Raw genomic sequence first — 22,012 nt, forward strand, 5'->3', positions numbered from 1 at the left:
AACGTTTCGGGTCCGGTGACCCTTCAGGAAGGGTCTGAGGAAGGGTTACCGGACCCGAAGCGTGAACTCTGTCTTCTCCTTCACAGATGCTGCCAGACCTGCTGAGCTTTTCCAGCAACTTTGTTTTTGTTCCTGATTTACAGCATCCGCAGTTCTTTTGGTTTTTATTTACAATTCTGTGGTAACTTGCTCAGTGGAAGAGTAGATGTTTGAATGCAGAACTGGAGCAGGATACTGAGAGAAGTCCTTCATCAAAAGTGCATTGACTGTTCTTCACTCAACCCAGTAACTCATTTGTTTCTCTGCACGCCAGTCCTACCACCTCCACCAAGCCATGTTCGCAGCTCTTGTCAGTGACAAGCCTGGCTTTGTGGAACTCTTCCAGGAGAAAGGGGTGAACCTTGAGGAATTCCTCACACCAGAAATCCTCATGCGACTTTACAACAACATCCCGCCCTACACTCTCCTGTACAAGAAGCTACAGAAAGTGGTGCAAGGGGGAAAACAACCTCATGTCACTGATACAACAGACAGCAAGAGGAATATCCGCCTCCACCATGTCTCCATGGTCCTACAGGAGCTTCTAGGGGAATTCACCGAACCACTCTACAGAAAACTGAAGGATGTACAGGAGAGAAAGAAGGTCAACAACACACCAATAAAAATAAATGTAAGTACTTTAACTCCCAGGGAATTGGAACCACTCCAAAGTATAGGTTAGGTATAGGGTAATCTTTTTTGAGGTCCTTAATGAATACTTTTCTTCGGTATTCATAACTAAGAGGGACCTAGTTTTAGGGGAGGACAGTGTGAAGCAGGCAGTGTGACTTGATAGAGGTGTACAAAATGATCAGAGGTATAGATAGAGTGGACAGCCCAGAGACTTTTTCCTAGGGTGGAGGTAGCTATTACGAGGCTAGAGAAGGTGGATGTTAGTAAGGAAGATGTACTAGGAATTTTGAGGAACTTGAAGATAGATAAATCCCCCGGGCCTGATGGGATTTATCCAAGGATTCTATGGGAAGCGAGGGAAGAGATCGCAAGGCCTTTGGCGATGATCTTTTCATCCTCATTGTCCACGGGTATAGTGCCGGAAGATTGGAGAGTGGCAAACGTAATTCCCTTGTTCAAAAAAGGGAATAGGGATAACCCCAGAAATTACAGGCCAGTTAGTCTTACTTCAGTGGTGGGCAAATTATTGGAAAGGGCTCTGAGAGATAGGATTTATGATCACTTGGATAGGCACAGTTTGATTCATGATAGTCAACATGGATTTGTGAGGAGTAGATCATGCCTCACAAACTTTATTGAATTCTTTGAAGAGGCGACCAAACACATGGATGAAGGTAGGGCAGTGGATGTGGTATACATGGATTTAAGTAAGGTGTTTGATAAGGTTCCCTATGGTAGGCTCATGCAGAAAGTAAGGAGGCATGGAATAGGGGGAAATGTGGCAGATTGGATTCAGAATCGGCTGACCCTTAAAAGACAAAGAGTGGTAGTAGACGGAAAATATTCAACAGTTACGAGTGGTGTACCACAAGGATCTGTTCTCGGTCCTCTTCTATTTGTGATTTTTGTAAATGATTTGGATGTAGAAGTGGAAGGGTGGATTAGTAACTTCACGGATGATACGAAGGTGGGTTGAGTTATGGATAGTGCGAAGGGCTGTTCTAGGTTACAAAGGGACATTGATAGGATGCAGAGCTGGGCTGAGAAGTGGCAGATGGAGTTTAACCCTGAAAAGTGTGAGATGATTCATTTTGGAAGGACAAACTTGAAAGCAGAATGCAGGGTTAACGGAAAGATTCTTGGCAGTGTGGAGGAGCAGAGGGATTTCGGGGTTCATGTCCACAGTTCCCTGAAAGCTGCCACCCAGGTGGATAGAATTGTTAAAAAGGTATATGGTGTGTTAGCTCTCATTAATAGAGGGATTGAGTTCAAGAGCCGTGAAGTTATGCTCTAGCTGTACAAAACCATGGTTCGGCCACATCTGGAGTATTGTGTCCAGTTCTGGTTGCCTCATTACAAGAAAGATGTGGAAGCATTGGAAAAGGTGCAGAGGAGATTTACCAGGATGTTGCCTGGAATGGAGGGAAGGTCTTACGAGGAAAGGTTGACAGAGCTAGGGCTTTTCTCTTTAGAACGATGAAGGATGAGAGGTGACTTGATAGAGGTGTACAAAATGATCAGAGGTATAGATAGAGTGAACAGCCAGAGACTTTTTCCTAGGGTGGGAGGTAGCTATTACGAGGGGGTATAGTTTTAAAGTAAATGGAGGTAGATATCGGGGAGACATCAGAGATAGGTTCTTTACTCAGAGAGTGGTAGGGGTATGGAATGCATTGCTGGAGCGGGTAGTAGAGTTGGCCTCATTAGGAGCATTTAAGCAGCTATTAGATTGGCATATGGATGATAGTATAAGGTCAGGGTCGAGGTTAATAGACATTAGGTTTAGGGTAAAAGTTCGGCACAACATCGTGGCCGAAGGGCCTGTGCTGTGCTGTACTGTTCTATGTTCTATGTTCTATGTACTCTTTCAAACTGTAAGTAACGGTGTAAGTAACTGTAAGCCACACGGTGGCTCAATGCTAAGCACTGCTGCCTCACAGTGCCAGGGACCCAGGTTCAATTCCACCCTCAGGTGACTGCCTGTGTGGAGTTTGCACGTTTTCCCCGTGTCTGCTTGGGTTTTCTCTGGGTGCTCCGGTTTCCTCCCACAGTCCAAATCTGTGCAGGTTAGGTGGATTGGCTATGCTAAATTGCCTGTAGTGTTCAGGGATGTGTAGCTTAGGTGGGTTCTAGGGGGAAGGGTCTGGGTGGGATGCTCCAAGGGTTGGAATGGACTTGTTGGGCTGAAAGACCTGTTTCCACACTGTGGGGATTCTATGATTCTATAAATCTACCTATACACTGTCCCCATCAAACACATCTAGGACAGGAACATGTCATGGTTAGACACAGAGTAAGGTTTCCTTAACACTGTCCCCATCAAACACTCCCAGAATATGTACAGAACAGAGTTGGATACATAGTAAAACTTCCCCTTCTCTTAACCTGAAATTTGAGCTCTGTCTACTCTTTTAAACAGAAAGTGAAACTATTCCCATTGAAATTTCCAGGACAAGTCTAACCCAGGGTTAGAAACAGAGTAAAGGTGCTCTTTCTACTCTTTTAGAGTAGAGTTCTTAGGAAGGATCACTGGACCCAAAACACAAAACCTGACTTCTCTCCACAGGTGCGGAGTTTTTTCAGCAATTTTTGTTTTTGTTACTCCCAGGGCAGGGACAGCAAAGGGTTAGATAAAGAATAAAGCTCCATCTCTACTGTCCCCATCAAATGTAATCAGGACAGGGTTAGATGCAGAGATAAGCTTCCTTTACACTGTTCCCACCAACACATCTAGGACAAGCACGGCATGGGGTTAGATACAAAGTAAAGCTTCTTCGAAACTGTAGCTGTTAAACAACATGCAGTAGGGACAGCTTGGGATTAGATACAAAGTAACATTTCCTCTATACTGTCCCATCAAACACTTCCAAGACATGGGCACTGTTTGTTTTGATGCTGGCTCTGTCATAGACCCAGCAGACAGAGCTGATTGTTTCGGATACAACTGGGCTGACTTTGAAGTGAGGCCCTTACAGGATTGTGGTTGAACCCTGACCCATTGAGTAATAGTTTGAAAAATGACAGTTATAGGACTTCCCACAGGATTCTCATTCAATAAAAATCTGGAATTAGGATGACCATGAAACCATTGCCAATTGTCTGAAAAACCCATCTGGTTCACCAATGTCCTTTAAGGAAGGAAACTGCCTTCCTTACCTAGTCTGGCGTACATATGATCCAGACCCACAACAATGTGGTTAACACTTAGCTGCCATCTATGCAATTCAGGATGGGTCTGAGCAGTGAAATGAGGCTAAACAGGGCTGACAAGAGAAACTGGAACTTCTGTTGCAGATCTTGACTAAAACAGGGATTTTTGAAAGAGGAATGGGGAGGAAAGTCATGACAAGCCCCTCATTCCCAATGCTGCTTCAGGGTGAACCCCAACCCCTCTGCAGGCAGTCATGAGGGCCAGTGCAAGTGTCAATCTCTTCACCAGGGACGGTGAATAGGGTTCACTGATAGCCAAACAGCAGACAGAATGCGTGAGAGGGTAGACCATGAACAGAGTGTAGGATGTTGCTCACTGGTTCAGCTCCATTTCTCCCTCCTGTTAGAAAGCTAGTCAGAAGACTGGCATCTATAAGCAGCAATGCATGTAATCCCTCATATTACCATGGAAACATTCCCTGCTCACTCACTGTTACAAAAGAGCAGCAAGACTGGCTCACATCCACATTCTGTATGGTAAAGTGAACGTCCGTGGGAGCAAATGTGAGCATGAAATGTGTTTCCTTTCATCACCAACAACGTAATTCAAACTGGACAAGTCCCAACTAGACAGGTCTAGCAGCAAGTGCAGGAGTGAGAGCCAAGGCAGTTGCACAGCTCAAATTCTTCAAACAATAACACATACTTAGAGTCAAAGAGATATACAGCAGGGCAACAGGCCCTTTGGCCCAACTCATTCATGCCGACCAGATATGCTAAATTAATCTAGTCCCATTTGTCAGCATTTGGCCCATATCCCTCTAAACCCTTCCTATTCATATTCCCATCCAGATGTCTTTTAAGTGTTGTAATTGTACCAGCCTCCACCACTTCCTATGCCAGCTCATTCCATACACGCACCATCCCCTCTGTGAACAAATTGCTCCTTAGATCCCTTTTAAATCTTTCCCCTCTCACGTTAAAACTGTACCCTCTAGTTTTGGACTCCCCACCTCAGGGAAAAGAGCTGGCCTATTCATTCTATCCATGCCACTTGTGATTTTATAAACCTTTATAAGGTCACCCCTCAGCCTCTGACACTCCAGGGAAAATAGCCCCAGTCTCTTCAGCCTCTCTCTATAGCTCAAACCCTCCAATCCTGGCAACATCCTTGTAAATCTTTTCTGAGCCCTTTCAAGTTTCACAACATTCTTCCTATAGAAGGAGACCAGAATTGAATACAGTATTCCAATAGTGACCTAACCAATGTACTGTACAGTTGCAACAAGACCTCCCAACTCCAAAACTCCATGCACTGACCAAGAAAGACAAGCATACCAAACGCCTTCTTCACATCATACTTGAGTCGCAATCAGTCCAAATGCCAAGGTGTCAGCTCACAAGCCAAGTCAGCATCATCAACTCTCCCTTCAATCTTTACCAATTGTCTGAACCTTTCATTCATGTCAATTATTGGAGTATGCAGGATAACAAGGTGCTCCAGGACAGGGTGATGTTTGTATTTATACTGGCTCTGTCATAGACCCAGCAGACTGTTTCTGGATGCAACTAGGCTGACTTTGAAGTGAGGACCTTACAGTACTGTGGTTGAACCCAGTCAGACTGAGTAATAGATTGAACAATGACAGTTATAGGGCTTCTCACAGGATTCTCATTCAATAAATATCTGGAATTAGGATGAAAATGAAACCCAAACCCCTAACACTTATCAGGGAGGAGCCTTTTCCTTCTACCTTCCTGCCACTAAACCATTCATTGCCGAGATTGGCAACTCGCCAGGAGTAAAGGCACAATTGGATAGGGAGCTTGGTTCTCCAAGTGAAATCAGAGGAACAGAAACTGCTGCTTAATGCCAGGGACAGGATTTAAACTCCTCAATTCAGGACTAAAGTCAACAACACAGAGTCAGCATAGCACAAGTAGAGACCACTGAGCCCATGAGAACCACATTGGATTACTAGAGCAATCCATTTTTTTTTTAAACCATTCATCATCTCCACTTCAGTTCTGCTCATTGGCAGTGTTGCAGGTCAAAGGTTATTCCTCACACTCCTCAATTCCCTCCTCAAATCCCATCCCACCTCCTGGTAAAGACTTCAGTTGTTTTCTCTAGCCCTTGTACTATCATCCAATGGGAACAGTTTTTCTTTGACCACCTTATCTAAACAAGCCACAATCTCATCCGCCAAAATAAAACAAAGAACTCTGGATGCTGCAAATTTAAGGCAAAAACAGAAATAGCCAGAGAAATTCAGCAGGTCTGGAGCGTCTGTAGAGAGAAATCAGAGTTAATATTTTGGGTCCAGTGACCCTTCTTCAGAACCCTTCACTGGATGCAAAACATTAACTCTGATTTCTCTCCACACATGGTGCCAGACCTGCTGAGATTTTCCAGGAATTCCAGTTATTGTTTCAGATTTCTAGCATCTGCAGTTCTCTCAGTAGTTTTGTAGGAGACCAGGGATTGTTAAATTGAAAACTGACAAAAGTGTTTGTGACAGCTGAACCAAGAGGGGATTCTGAGCACAGCACTGTCTGTTTGATCATTAAAATTTGCTTGCAAGTGTATGAGATCATCGGTTCAGTGCATTCCAATTCAGGCTTTGACTAGATCTCCATGCTGCAGTGACATGGGGCAAACATCATGGCTTATCAGAGAGGCCCATTATTGAATAGGCTCACACTGAGGGGAACCAGGAGACCATGATCTGGGAATAGACACCGAGGGAATTCTGGAGACTGTGGCCTGGGAATAGATGCTGAGGGGAATGGGGACACTGTGATCTGAGAGTAGAGTGTGAGGGGATTCAAGAGACTGTGATCTTGCTGTAGTGAGGAGCTGGCTTGTGGTTATATATGTTGAGGAGTTGGGTATTGGTTATTCAGGAGCGTGAGTGAAGAGTAGGGATTAGTTACTTGGGGAGTGTGTAAAGAGTTGGAATTGGTTGTTCTGCAGGATGAGTGAAGAACTTTGATTAATTACTCTGGAGAGTGAATATAGAGTTGGGATTGGATGCTTCTGCAAACAACAGTGTGAGAGTGAGCAGATCATGTTACAGTTATTGATTTAGTGATAACTATTGCTTCAGCGTGCAGCAAGAACTCAGCTCTTCTTTGGATTGGTGCTGACTGACCTTTTCCAGCCATTTTGACAGCATCAGTTCAATATCGTATTAGGAAGTGCCAGAACTTCTCACTATTTAACAGCCTGCAAGATAGTATAATGCCATCATTTCCTGGAAAGCCAAGTGAGAAATGGGACTAATCTCTTTCAAAGAATCCATACTGACCAAATGTGCAAAATAGCTTCATTGTTTTAATTCTATGAACTACTCAGATTAGTGGGAAAGGTCACTAAACTTCTGTCAATGGCCAAATGGTACATCAAGACACCTTGATACTACATGATGACCTGGGCAAGCACTGAAAAAGTGATGTGTTCAGAAATTGATGCTTTAATTATTGTTAACTTCTGCATTGGACAATGCTGGGGCCTCAACTAGTCACATCAATGTTAGCTGAAGACAACCGGAGTTGTAATGGCTAATGATACAAAGCTAGATAGGAATGGAAGCTGCGAGGAACACACAGAGAGACTGCACAAAGATATGAACTGGTTAACTCTGGGAACACCTTGGAAGATAACATAAAATTTTGCAAGGGTGGGAGATTATTCAGTTTAGCCGAAAGAACAGAAAAGCAGGTTCTTTTTGAAAAAGTATGAAACTTCAGCATATTGATATTCAAAAGGTCTCAAGAGGTGTATTCATCCAAGGGACACAATCATCATACATGTACAGATTGGGAAAGCAAATAACATGTTGGCCTTTAGTCAAAGAGGGTGGTGTACAGAATTAAAGAAGTCTTGCTACAAATACGTGGGGTTTTGATTGGACCACATCAGGAATACTGCATGCAGGTTTGGTTTCATTTTTAAGGAAGGAGAGACTTCCATGAGAGATGGTACAGCGAGGGTTCACTAGATTGGTTCCTGGGATGAGGGGATGGTCCTGAGACGGAAGTGAATAAATTATGTCAGTTTTCTCTGGAGTTTAGAGGAATGAGAAATGATTCCATTGAAAGATTCCAGATTCTATTGAGGAGTAACAGGGTAGTCACTGAGTGGTTCTTTCCCTGTGGCTGGGGAATTTAGAATACTGGGGTACGTCAGGGTAAAGGTACTGATCATTCAGGAACAAGGAGAAATTTATTCTCTTGGAGGATTATGAATTTTTGGTGTTCCCAACCCTGAAGGTTGTCAATGCTACATACAAACAAGCAGCAACAGTAGGCCAGTCAGCCCTTCGAGCTTGTTCCACCATTCAATATGATTGTGGCTGATATGATTTTAACCTCAACTCTGTATTCCTGCACATCTCCAATAAACTTTCATTACGTTGGTAATTAAAAATCTATCTACCTGTACCTTAACAATATTTAAAGATTCTGCTTCCACCCATTTTTAAGGAAGGACATTTCAAAGACTCTCAACTCTCTGAGAGAGAAAGAGTTTCAACATCTCTGTTTCAAATAGACACCCCACAATTTTAAAATGATGACCCTTAGTTCTAGATTCTCTCAAAAACGGAAATACCCTTTCCACATTCACCCGTTCAAGTTCATTGTGATCTCATATGTTTCAATTAAGTCACCTCTGACTCTTCTAAATGCCAAAGGATACATGCCTAGCCTGCCTAGCCTTTCCTCATAAGGTAATCCACTCCTTCCAGGCATTATTCTAGTAAATTTTGTCTGAGCTGCTTCCATTGCATTAACATCATTTCTTAAGTACAGTGACCACAGTACTGCAGATGCAGTCTCACCAATGTCCTATGTAACTGAGACATAACCTCCTTACTCTGGTATTTGACTCTCCTCACAATAAACCATACTAATTTTTCAGATTACTTGCTGTACCTGCATTCTAACCTTCTATCATTCATGCACTAGGACACCCAAATCTCTCTGCATCTCAGAGCGCTGCAAACTCTCACCATTTTGCTTCGTTTTTTAATTCTTCTTGTTAAAATTGGCAACTTTGCACATTCCTGTATTGCACTCCAGTTTCTCCATTGTTGAATGTATCTAAGACTAGGATAGGCCTCTAAGAGAATCAAGGAAATGGGAGAAGGGTGTGGACAACAAAAGTAGAGTTGAGACAGAGGATTAGCTGTAATCACACTTTGAATCCTGGAGCTGTCTCAAAGGGCTGAGTGGCTTCCTCCTGTTCCTGTTCCAGATATTCTTAAAGTTCTGCTGTGATGGGCATTCTTTTGGAAGATGCAGATGAACCTTGAACCTGCTACAAAGCTTTTATTGTTTTGTTCCTAGATCCTGCCATCAAGTCCCCAGGAGATGCAGCAAACTTACTCCCAGGAGAGTGGGATCTGTGAGCAGGAAGTTGAGAATCCAGAGCGTGACCTTTTCATCTGGGCCATTTTGCAGAAACGCAAAGATCTGGCATCGATTTTTTGGGTGCAGGTATGGGCCATTCCAACAAGAAACACAACATTCAGGTTCCAGCTTTTAAGAACTATCTTCACCACCACCCCGCACCTTCTGTCATTTTTCTTACCTAAAGACCCTGACACTTCCTGAAGATCAGGATAGTGGACTGGCTTGAGATTGATTTCAGACTATGACTTAAGACTCCAAATCCCAGATTTTTATTGAATCAAGTTCCACCATCAGCCATAGCAGGATTTGAACCACGGTGCCCAGGACATTAACTGGGTATCTAGATTAATAGTTTAACGATAATACCACTAGCCATTGCCTCCATGTTTACAGATGACTCCAGACCAGAGTAATGGGGTCATCTCTGAAATGCTCTCTGAAATAGCCCTAAAAAGCTGCTCAGTTCAAGGGCAATTAGAGATGCTGATGTTGTCACTGGCCAGATATGTTTATTGAAGCCAATCAGGTGGGGAAGAAGAAGGACAGGAGAACTTTTTGTCCCAGAATTCCTCCACTTTCCTCCCTTCGGCTGCAGTGGCAGGATGGACAGATGACCAGCTCCAGCAACCCTCCAAAGCCCCTGCTCGACCGTCTCTTTCACCTTCCCTGAGCAGCAGGAGATCAGATCTCTTGGGCTGTTTCTGGCTTTAGCCCTTGGTCCCATCCATCATAGGGTATCTCTACCAAACATTAGCCAACATTACAGGAACAGAGCAGGACTAGCCCATGAGAGATTAATGTCCATGGCCTGATCTTCACCACAGAGATCACCCTGTGTTGGTAAAGAAAACTACATGGCTGTTTTTATCGATGTAACAATTTTGATTAGTCTCCTAAAGATCACTGTTGTGTTTTTGCCAGGCAATGGACAGCATTGATGCTTCACTGGTTGCCTGTAAGATCCTGAAGAAGATGTCCTGTGAGGAGAATGACACAGACCTGTCTGAGGAAATGGAAGAACTGGCCCAGGAATACGAGGATCGAGCTGTCGGTAGGCTGGAGCCTAAGGTGGTTTCGATATCTGTCTTGAGGACAGGCTACTCATAGCTTCTGAGCACATTCCATGTGGAATCTGGCCACACAAGGCACAGTTTCCTCCACTCTAGATGTTTTATTTTTGTGCTCCTTCCTTGGATAATATGAAAGAATCATAGAATGATTAAATCTAAGAGTTGAAGGAAAGAAGAGCGGCACTGTGGCTCAGTAGTTAGTACTGCTGCATCACAGTGCCAGAGACATTGGTTCTGCTCCTTGGATAACTCTCTGTGTGGAGTTTGCACATTCTCTCCATGTCTGCGTGTGTTTCTGCCAGGTGCTCTGGTTTACTTCCACAGCCCAAAGATATGCAAGTTAAGTGGCTTGGCCATGCTAAATTGCCCATAGCATCCAAGGATGCACAGGCTAGGTGGGTTAGCCATATTGGGTTATGGAGATAGGGTGCAGGGCTGGGTCTGGGTGGGATGTTCTTTGGAAGGTTGGTGCAGACTCGATGGGCCGTAACTGTAGACTCTATAAAACCTTCCTTACCAACTGATGGGGAATTGGAGGATGTTGTTTGGTAAAATGGGATGGTGTGTGCTCCTGTGTCTTGAGTTTGAGGATCTCATTGGTCATGGGAGCTCTGGATTGTCTGGACAGAAATCAGAATTTGGAGAGATGCTGAATTCACCAGAATAAAAGACCATGAATAGAATGCTGGTCTTATGATGGGAGATACAGGAGACAAGATTTCACAATTAGTGTTGAAATTCAGTCATGGGATGTAGGCATCAGTCTCTGGGCAAGCATTTATTACCCATCCCTAGTTGCCCTTGAGAAAGTGGTGTTGAGCTGCCTTCTTGAACTGCTGCAGTCCATGTGCTGCAGGTAGACCCACAATGTCATTAGGGAGGGAATCCAGTATTTTGACACAGTGACACTGAAGGAATGTTGATATATCTCCAAGTCAGGATGGTGAGTAGCTTGGAGGGGAACTTGCAGGTGGTGATGTTGCCATGCATCTGCTGCCTTTGTCTTTCTAGATGGAAGTGGTCGTGGGTCTGGAAGGTGCTGTCTAGTGATCTTTGGTGAATTCCTGCAGTGCATCTTGTTAGATAGTTCACTGATAGTGAAGGGTCTGAGTGTTGATGGTGATTGATATGTTGTCAATCCAACGGGCTGCTTTGTCCTGAATGGTACCAAGCCTCTTGAGTGCACTCATCCAGGCAAGTGAGGAATATTCTAACACATTCGTGACTTGTGCCTTGTAGATGGTGGACAGACTTTGTGGAGTCAGCAGGTGAGTTATTCAATGAAAGATTCATAGCCTCTGAATCTGCTCTTGAAGCTTTTGTATTTATATGGTCATTCAAGTTCAGTTTCTCGTTAAAGGAAGCCCCAATGTTGTTGATAGTGGTGATTGAATGTTAAGGATTGATTGTTAGATTCTCTTTTGCTAGAAATGTTATTGCCTGGCATTTGTGTGGAGTAAATGTTACTTGTCACTTGTCAGTCCGAGCCTGGATACTGTCCGGCTCTTGCGGCATTTGGACATGGACTGCTTCATCATCCAAGGAGTCGTGAATTGTGCTGAACATTGTGCAACCATCAGTGAACAATTCCACTTCCACTTATGATGGAAGGAAGATCATTGAATGAAGCAGCTGAAGACGGTTGGGCCTAGGACACTAACATCTCCTGCAGAGATGTTCTGGAGTGTTATTCGGCCTCTGAGAGCTATAACAAAGTGCTTATCAATGGCTCAACAAAAGAATCCAACCCGTCTCTTCTCAGCACAACTGCTGATGGACAGTACATGTTGGCTTTCTGGTGCCAGTTACATTCTGAGGATAGATTTTTCAAAAAAGGAACATAAAAATGTCAAAGTTCAAGTTGTGCAGTGCAGTGCAGACTGTACAGCTTTGTTGTCTTAAAGGGTCCAGCATGGCCATTCACTGTGAAACACTATTGACATGGTTTAATACTCTCTCATAACTATAATCTGATTTACCATTTCTGGGCAATTGTAATTTTTTTTCTGTGTCAATTTTAATTGTTGTCTCTTTAACAAAAGGGTTATTCACAGAGTGTTATAGGAAACACACCAAGCGAGCACAGAAGCTGCTAATTCGGGTATCGAGAACCTGGGGGAATACAACTTGCTTGCGTCTGGCATTAGAAGCTGAAAGCCAGAAGTTCATGGCACTTGGAGGTGTTCAGGTCTGACTCCAGCCTGGTTTGGGAAGTTGGTAACTGGGATGAAGTGCTTGAGGGCTGAGCAGGGAGTGGGATTAACTGGATGCCTCATTGTCCAGTGCATTATCTGGGTCTCTGGATTAACTGAATTACCTCCTCTTATTTTACAACCATTTTCACTTTCCAGCCCAATGTAATTTCATCTAAAATTCCACTCTGCCTCACATCTCCTTTCGTTAGGAGCTTGCATTTACATAGCACTTTCCACAACCACCAGATATCACAAAATGCCTTACAACCAATGAAGTACTTTGGAAGAGATAGTAGGAACTGCAGATGCTGGAGAATCTGAGATACCAAGGTGTAGAGCAGGCCAAGCAGCATCAGAGGAGCAGGAAGGCTGACGTTTCAGGCCTAGATCCTTCTTCAGAAATGGGGAAGGGGAAGGGGGTTCTGAAATAAATAGGGAGAGAGGGGGAGGCGGATAAAAGATGGATAGAGGAGAAGATAGGTGGAGGGGAGACAGACAGGTCTAAGAGGCTGGGATGGAGCCAGTAAAGGTGAGTGTAGGTGGGGAGTTAGGGAGGAGATAGGTCAGTCCGTGGAGGACGGACAGGTCTAGGGGGCGGGATGCGGCTAGTAGAAAGGTGATGGGGATGGGGCTTGAGGTGGGAGGAGGGGATAGTTGGGAGGAAGGACAGGTTAGGGAGGCGGGGACAAGCAGGGCTGGTTTTGGGATGCGGTAGAGGGAGGAGAGATTTTGAAGCTTGTGAAGTCCACATTGATACCATTGGGCTGCAGGGTTCCCAAGCGGAATAAGAGGTGCTGTTCCTGCAACCTTCGGGTGGCATCATTGTGGCACTGCAGGAGGCCCAGGGTGGAGATCTCGTCTGAGGAATGGGAGGGGGAGTTGAAATGGTTTGCGACTGGGAGGTGCAGTTGTTTAGTGCGAACCGAGTGTAGGTGTTCTGCAAAGCAGTCCCCAAGCCTCCGCTTGGTTTCCCCGATGTAGAGGAGGCCACAACGGGAACAGTGGATACAGTATACCACATTTGCAGATGTGCAGGTGAACATCTGCTTGATGTGGAAAGTCTTCTTGGGGCCTGGGTTGGGGGTGAGGGGGGAGGTGTAGGGGCAGGTGTAGCACTTCCTGCGGTTGCAGGGAAAAGTGCCGGGTGTGGTGGGGCTGGAGGAGAGTGTATAGTGGACAAGGGAGTCCCGGAGAGAGTAGTGGTGTAGTTCTTGTTGTACTGTGGGAAAAATTAGAGCCAGGCCTGTAATCAGCAAGAACCCATGAGCAACATTATGCAGCATCCACTGTCTTCGTATTGCTGATTAGGGGTAAATCTTAGCCAGGGCACCAGGGACAAATTGTTCCCAAGAATTGTACCATGGAATTTTTTTACACCAACCAGAGGTGGCAAATGGAAACAAAGGGGAGGGGATAGCCTAATGGTGTTATTGCTGGACTGTTAATCCAGAGATCCAGATAATGCTCCAGAGACCTGGGTTCAAATCCTGCCAAGGCTGAAAATCTTGAATTAAGATTCAAATGATGACCACTGTTATTGTCAGTAAAAACATATCTGGTTCACCAATGCCCGTTATGAAAGGAAACTGCCGCATTCACTGACCAATGACTTCAGACCCACAGCAATGTGGTTGACTCTTATCTGTCCCCAGGGATGGAAATAAATGCTGGCCTAGCCAGTGATGCCTTCATTCCATGAATTAAAAAAAGAAGATTTATCAATTCATCCAAAAGACAGCATGTACAGCAGACCCTCAGGACTTCATTGACCTTGGGTTTTCTGTTCAAGGGTGGAATAAGACTTGAACCTAAAGCCTTATCACTCAGAGATGAGAGTGCTACCAACTGAACCACAGCTTTGGAGCAGAAGGAGGCTATTCACTGAAATCATGGCTAGTCAGTGGCCTAACTCCATATACTATACTGTTTCTAATACCTTCAGTTAACAAAACTGTAGTCAACTCTCTTGTAAAATGAGTATTGAATCTGGCAGCAATTTCATGTTTCCTAGTATTTACTACTTTCACTCCTGCAATTATAATTTTGCGATTATATTCCAGAAACTTGACATTCCAAGTATAAGAAATGGTTTTTTGCTATCAAAGCATTTTTGTCACTCTCAATACCTTAAAAATTTAGATTAATTACCTCCTACCCTTTTACAGTTCTGTGTTTACAGCCTTAGTTTGAGTAATCTCCTGTGATTTAAACAATCGCGTCAAAGTATTGTTTTGATAAATCTTAATGACTCTGTCCCAGGTTACAAAGCAGTACCCAGTACTGCACACCAGAACAAGTCAAGATATGGTTAAAGCAGCACTTTGTACAGTTAAAGCATGACTCCTACAAATTTCTATTCTGGTGTTCTCCAGCACAAAGGCCAACAATCCATTCAGTTTTCTGATGATTCTTGTACTTGCTCATAACACTTTACTTATCTGTACACCTGGATCACCAATGTACTGTGTTGTATCCTCTTTGGGACCAATCTGAATGACTCCACATTTGTCTAATCTATCAGTATTGCCTGTATAATAACATTAGCTTCACTTCAACTGTACTGCTTTACAATGCTGACTCATGCTGGATCTCTAATCGCCAACTTCTCAGATAATGAACAGATGTGAGTAACTTTCCATTTGAAAAGAGTGTCCCCTAAATCCAGAGAATTATGAGGGCAAAATTAAAATGCAAGATTGTCATTCTTCTCTTTTTGCTTCCTTCAGCAGTTCCTGATTGGCAGTTGGTTTATGTGGCGCTGGCCCTTGTTGGCACAGTTTGCATGGCCTAGCCTCTAACCACTCCAGCTGTTGCAGGAAAGCATTGCCAGCTGGCAGTGGATCATTGTTTATATCCTTGTTCTGTGATCATAAGGCAGCAGTTTGGTCCAAATATAGAGTTTGTAGTGAAGTGGCTGCCTGCAACATGAGTTCCTCTTCACAGAGGTCACATAAGTATGAAGCATTTTTGTATGAGATTGCATTTTGCTCCAAACACATTCCATTCATACTTGCCTTCTTTTGCCTTCTCCTGCAGGCACTGCTGACTAAGATCTGGTGGGGTGAGCTCTCTGTTGACACCAACACATGGCAGGTGCTGCTCTGCCTTCTTCTCTGGCCCGCAATTTACTCCAACCTCATCACTTTCAGGTAGGACACCAATCACAAGGCCCATTGGCAGGCTATGTCAATGCCAACCTCCAATCTCTTTGTGTTCAATGATGAGAAAGGGTGTATCTTGGGCACTGAGGTCAAAGGTTCTGCCCAAAAAGGGGAAAGGAATTGAATATATCCCAGCTTCTAGCCTTGTAGCTAAGCTGTCTCATCCCTGGGACTATTTTGGTGAATCTCTGTATTCTCTCAAAAACCCTCACATCCTTCCTAAAGTGTCATGACCAGAACAGGACACAATAACCAGAGCTTTATTGAAATTTAGTATAACTTCCTGGCCTTTTGTTGAATATCTGTTTATCAAGCCCAAGAGCTTCACTAACTCCTCTCACACAATGTGTCCTGCCATTTTCAAAGTGCTCCTCTGCCCCTGCGCACTTTTAGAACTGTGCCATTCAATCTTTATCACTTCACCCTATCCCCTCAACTAAAATGCACCATCTAACACTTTTCTGTGTGAAAGTCCATATCCTACTTTTCTGCTAGCCTCTCCCTGGCCTATTGTAGTTGAATAATATCATCATAACTGTTAGAAATACATCCTTGTTTGGTATGAATGACTAATTTTGACACTGCATTCAAATATCAAAAACAGTGATCCTTGCACTGACTCATGGAGAATATTAGAGTCCACCATTGTCCAGTCTAATAGCCAGTTACCCTGGTTTTCTGCATCTTTAAGGCAATTTGTATTTATCCTAGTTAGTACAGACCCTCCTAATCACTGAGCCTTAACCAGCCTTTTATATGGGACTTAGCCAAAATCCATATGGACAGTCTTCATCAATTTGCCTTTATCAACTTGTCTCCTATTCTTCAGAAAATTTAGATTTTTAAGAATGATCTGACTTTTACAAATCTCTACTGGCTTTCCTTATTAAATGAAATCTGTCCAAAAGGCTGTTCAGTATTTCTCTGATGACCATTTCTGAAATTTGATCCACTGCTGAGGAGAAACTGACCAGCTTGTAGTTACTGACAGAGTCCTTACACAGTTTCTTCATTTCTCCATTTGACAATCTTTTGATACTTATCTAGAGAAGACTGGGAACATTATGATAAGCCTGTCTGTTCTCTCCACCCCAACTTTGCTTAGCAACTTGGGGTTGAAGTCAGCCTAGCAACCTAACCATTCTTTTCCAAGGCATCCTGATGGACAGTGTTCACCTCCTCCACTTCTATGACCATCTCCACTTCCACTAAGATACTGTCGGCATCCTCTTCCTTACTAAACACAAGTAATAAGTAATTATTAAAGGACTCTACTATAGCCCATCACTCTCATTTTCCATCACACGTTCTTCCCACTCACCCCTGCCACTCTTACATAGCATTCACATACTGGTGGAAACTTTTGGGCTCCCTTTTCAGTTAGCTACCATTTGACTCTCATATTCCTATCCCCCCAATCCAAAAGTCCTATTTCCACCACGCACCCCCCCCCACCCCATTGTATTTAGCTTGGCGTTGACTTGAGGAATTCCCCTGACATCGATCATCCATCCCTTAGCATCATGTTCCTGATCTCCCTTTTCATTTAAGGGCTTTGGCACCTTTCTTCACCCACCATGTCAGTATGTGCACAGTGGAGTTTAATGCAGAGAAGTGCAAAAGGAATCAATTTGGTAGGAAGGAGGCAGCGAGACTTTAATTAAGGGTCCAATTGTAAAGGGGTGCTGCATCAGAGGAACCTGGGTCTTTATGTTTCTAAGTCAGTATAAGTAACACAACAACTAATAAGTCCTATCGTCTTGATATAGGGACATGGCGTACAAGAGCAAAGTGTTTATGTGAAACCTGTACAGAATACTGGTTCAGGCTAAGCATCACACTTAGCTCTGGGAACCCCACTCTAGGAAGGATGTGAAGACATTAGAGAGAGAATGTAGCCAAGATTTAGGAGAATGGTCTCAGGAATGAGGAATTTCAGTTTTGAAGACAGATTGACAAAGTTTGGGCTGTCTTCTTTGAAGAGAAGACAGAGACGTCATTTGATTGAGCTATTTATAAGCACAGAGTAGGTAGGGAGAATCTGTTCTCAATGGAAGGATAGTGAAGCAAAGAGCACAGATTTAAGGTATTTTATCAGAAGCAGCAATGGTAACATGAGGAGAAATGTTTTCATGCAGTGAGTATGATCATGATCTGGAATATGGTGCCTGAGAATGCTGTGGAGTTTATTTGAATTGAGACCTTCATGAGAGAATTGGATCATTATCAGAAAAGGAAGAATGTGAAGAGTTACAGGGAGAAAGCCAAAATGTTTCAAGGTTCTCCACAATTCTCCACCAAGCAGGACAACATGAGGAATCCCATTGGCTGAGACCCCTTACAATAGACATTAATTGCTGTTTTTTGGGTATGACTCTCAAAGGCAAGGTGTTGTTCATCCATGCATGCCTGCACAAAGGTGCTCAAAATCCAGCCCATTGACAAGATCACTCTTAGTGGCAGATATCGATATGTTGGAAGTAACTCAAAGCCCTGGAAGGATTATGCTAGCCATACCCTGAGATGGCCCCTCATGTGGGCTTCACTGACTCTCTTCTTTAATTGCCTTCAGTAACTGTCCCCACTTCACTTCTCCATAGCTGCTACCCAGCCTGTTACGTCTTAGATTTCTCTTCCACTGTGCCGTTCCAATGCACCCCCTGTCCTCACCATTGACTCATCCTTGCCTGTTCTGGACTAAACTGCAGGCTGTCCTCCCTCCTGCCCTCCCTCATGGCATCAAGCTGAATGAGGGAAATCTCAGATATAATGTTGCAGCTTCCAACTGTAGCATGCTGCATCAAATCTTCTTTTACCCTCACTGGGAGAAGTGGACTAGGACTGTCCATTGGAATTTCCCCATGGATCAAACCAATTTCTCCCTCTATCCCTTTGCTGGCCACTGGTGCTGGAAAGAGATGTCATTGGATGTGATTCTCAGAGTTGGGCTTTATGAGGGCAGCAGGTTGAGTTTGGTGCTGCAGGCAGGGAAAAAAAATCCAGCTCCCTACGGTCCAGGCAGGCAGTTTGAGTTTGTTGCATTGAAGCTTTCTCCAACATTTGTGCCTAATGCACATAGACCCAGTCAAGTACCAGTTACCTGAAGAGACAATAGTCCTAGAAAATCTCACAAAACAAAATCATTTTCCTTTCCAGGCAGGATGAAGAATGGAGAAAGAAGAAGCTATCCAGTGATAATGAGCTGATTGCCAACCTTCCTGAAAACAGCAATGTCAAACTTCGCACTGGACAACGTTCCATCTCACGGTTAGTACAGTACAGCAACTCAGCAACTCACATCCCTCACACTCCCTGACACTCTCTTCCACCTCATCACCTCCCTGTTTCGTTCCTTCACTGTCTCATTCCCTTTCTTCCCCCTTTGTCATTTTCATAACTTTTCTTTCTCTATGTCCATCTCACACAATATGTTTCTTCTTCTCTCCTTCTTTGTCTTGTTTCAAGAAACTGACAAACAAGGGAAAACAGCAAGAAACATAAAATGGACTGTAATAGCTTCCATGCTTATGTGAAAAGGAAAAGATTAGCAAAGAAAAATGTGGGCTGACTAAAAGAAGACAAAAGAAAAAAATTTCCTAGAAATATTAGAGATCTAAAGACTAGTGAGAATGGGGAACAGAAAGAATTTAGTGTAAGTAAAAATGTACTACTGGAGATGTGATTGAAAATTGATAAATTCCTTAGACTTGATGATCTCCATCCCAGAGTACTGAAAAAGGTTGCTATGGATGGTCACCTTTCAAAATTCTATAGACTCTAGAACAGTTCCTGTGGGGAGTGGAAGGGAGAAAATGTAATTTCACTATTGAAGAAAAAGGAGAGAGATAATTGGGAACTACACACTTCAGTTTGATGTCAACGAGAAGGAAAGTACTAGAATCTATTGTAAAGGACATGTTAACAGGGCACTTCAAAAGTAATAATTGGGCAGAATCAAAGTGGATTTATGAAAGGAAAATCATATTTGACAAACTTGTTGGGGTTTTTTTGAGGATGGAGCTAACAGAAAAGGTACAGAGGCACCAGCGTATTTGCTGTAACTGAATTTTCAGAAGGCTTCAAATAATGAGCAAACAAGAGGGTGGTAAACACGTGGGATTGGGAATAATAAACTGAAATGGATTGAGGATTGAAAGAAGAGTGTAGGAATAAATAGGTAATTCTTCGGTTTGCAGAGTGTGACCAGAGGTGTCACAAAGATCAGTGCTCAGACCCCAGCTGTCCACAATCTATATCAATGTGAAGATGTGGGGATCGATTACAATATTTCTAAGTTTGCAGATGATATAAAACTTGGTGGGAATGTGAGTTGTACAGAGGATGCAAAGAGACATTAGGCGTTTAGAGAGACTGAATGAGTGGTGAAGGATATGGCAGATGGAATATAATGTAGACACGTGTAAGCTTATCCACTTTTGGAAAGAGGAACGAAGATGCAGAATATTTCTTGAATGAACTGACATTGGAAAGTGTTCATATCCAAAGGGACCTGGGTGTCCTTGTTCGTAAACTAACATGTTGGTGCAGCAAGCTATTTGTGATGTAAATATGCGTTGGCTTTTATCACGAGGATTTGAGCACAGTAGCGAGGTTGTGTAGCTTCAATTGTAAAGAACATAGGTAAGACAACATCTGGAGCATTGTGTACAGTTCTGGTCCACTGCCTAAGGAAGGATATACATAGGCAGGATTTATGCAATGGAGGTTTATCAGACTGAATCAGGGAATGGTGGGACTGTGCTATGAGAAGAGATTGAAGAGATTGAACCTGTGTTCACAGCAGTTTAGAAGAATGAGAGAGGATCTCATAGAAACGTATAAAATTCTTAAGAGAATAGACAGAGCAGATATAGAAAGAATGTTTACCATGCCTGTGGGGTCTAGAACCAGGGGATACAGTCTCAGAATAAGGTATATCTATTTAGGACTGAGATGAAGAGCAATTTCTTCATTCAAAAGGTGGTAAATTTTTGGAATTCTGTATCCCAGAGTCTGTGGACACTTGATCATTGAGTAAGTTTAGGACAAAGATTGTTGGATTTCTAACGAGTAATGATGTCAAAAGATAAGGGGGAAGCACGTGAATATCACCTCAGGATGGATTTTCAGTCATGACCTTATTGAATAGTGGAGCAAGCTTGAGGGCTGAATAGCCACCTCCAGTCTCTATTATCAATGTTCCTATGCTTGTTTTATCATTGTCATGCTCTATCATGCCCCAAATATCACCTTTCCTGTGTTTTCATATCTTTTTATCTTCACCTGTACTTATTTTTAATCAGTGTTCGAAACACAAGAAGTAGAAAGAATACATCCGAGATTGAGCCTGCTCTATCATTAACCAAGATCAGAGCTGAAGTTTCACATCACTTTACAACATTCTTTGAATCTAGTCTCTGTGCCCTCTATTCCCTTAGTGACCAAAGACCTAGGGGCCTCGTTATTGAATGTACTTATCGACACATCATCCTGAATCCCTGGGCTGGAGAATTCCAAAAGCTAACCAACCCTCTGCGTGAAAAAAATTCCCCTCACATCAGCCTAAAGACTCCTCAGCCAGTTCTGTAACTCTCCAGGCAGGGGAAGGAGCTTTTTGACATGCACACTGTCAAGATTTCAATGATGGCTACATCTCAAAGTGCTCACCTCTCAGTTTTTTAAGCTCCAGAAAGTTCAGACCCATTCTAATTGAACTCTCTCAGAATTCAGTCCTCACTGTCCCACAAGCCAAGCTAATTAACTCTGCCAGCTGTCGACAACTGAGTGTTTCCTGCTCTTTCTGTTTTTAGTTCAGATTTCCAGCATAGGCAGAATTTTCTCTTCTGGCAGTCTTGTCTAAATCTCTGTTGTGTCTCTTTACATGGTCAACCTATTCTTCCTTTGGGAAGAAGACACATCTGTGATGATATCCCAACTTCTGAACCAGGAGGCCCAAATTCAAGTCACGCATGCCCTGGATATGTGTCACAGCCTGTCTGAGCCAGTTGATTAAAAAACAACCCGTTTGATTGACACAAGCCAAGATTTCACTCCCTGGACCATCAACGCTCAGTTGCAGCAGTGTGTTCTATCTACAAGACGCATGGCAGAAATTCACCAAAGATTCTCAGACAGCACCTTCCTAACGCACAACGACTTCCTTCGAGAAGGACAAGGACAGCAGGTGTATGGGAATACCACCATCTTCACGTTCCTGTCCAAGCCACTCACCATCGTGATTTGGAAATATATCATTGCCGCTGGGTCAAAATCCTGAAATTCCCTTGCTAATGGCATTGTGGGTCAATCCAAAAAAGGCAGATTGCAGCAGTTCAATAAGAAGGCT

At 43.4% G+C, this 22,012-nt stretch overlaps 1 protein-coding gene across 1 annotated transcript in view; it reads left to right on the forward strand.

The window, feature by feature from the left end:
* LOC109919238 (transient receptor potential cation channel subfamily M member 2-like) overlaps positions 1-21,684 on the forward strand; it is a 76,667-nt gene extending 54,983 nt beyond the window's left edge. Inside the window, exons 12-18 of the mRNA XM_048598990.1 lie at positions 314-670; positions 9,175-9,324; positions 10,162-10,291; positions 12,353-12,498; positions 15,542-15,654; positions 18,823-18,933; positions 21,576-21,684. Coding sequence (XP_048454947.1) covers positions 314-670; positions 9,175-9,324; positions 10,162-10,291; positions 12,353-12,498; positions 15,542-15,654; positions 18,823-18,933; positions 21,576-21,666 — 1,098 coding nt within the window. The 3' untranslated portion in view covers positions 21,667-21,684. The remainder of the gene's footprint in view (positions 1-313; positions 671-9,174; positions 9,325-10,161; positions 10,292-12,352; positions 12,499-15,541; positions 15,655-18,822; positions 18,934-21,575) is intronic.
* The last annotated feature ends 328 nt before the right edge of the window (positions 21,685-22,012 follow it).

This window comes from Rhincodon typus, chromosome 7 (assembly GCF_021869965.1).
Source record: "Rhincodon typus isolate 14 chromosome 7, sRhiTyp1.1, whole genome shotgun sequence".
Taxonomy (NCBI): Eukaryota; Metazoa; Chordata; class Chondrichthyes; order Orectolobiformes; family Rhincodontidae; genus Rhincodon; species Rhincodon typus.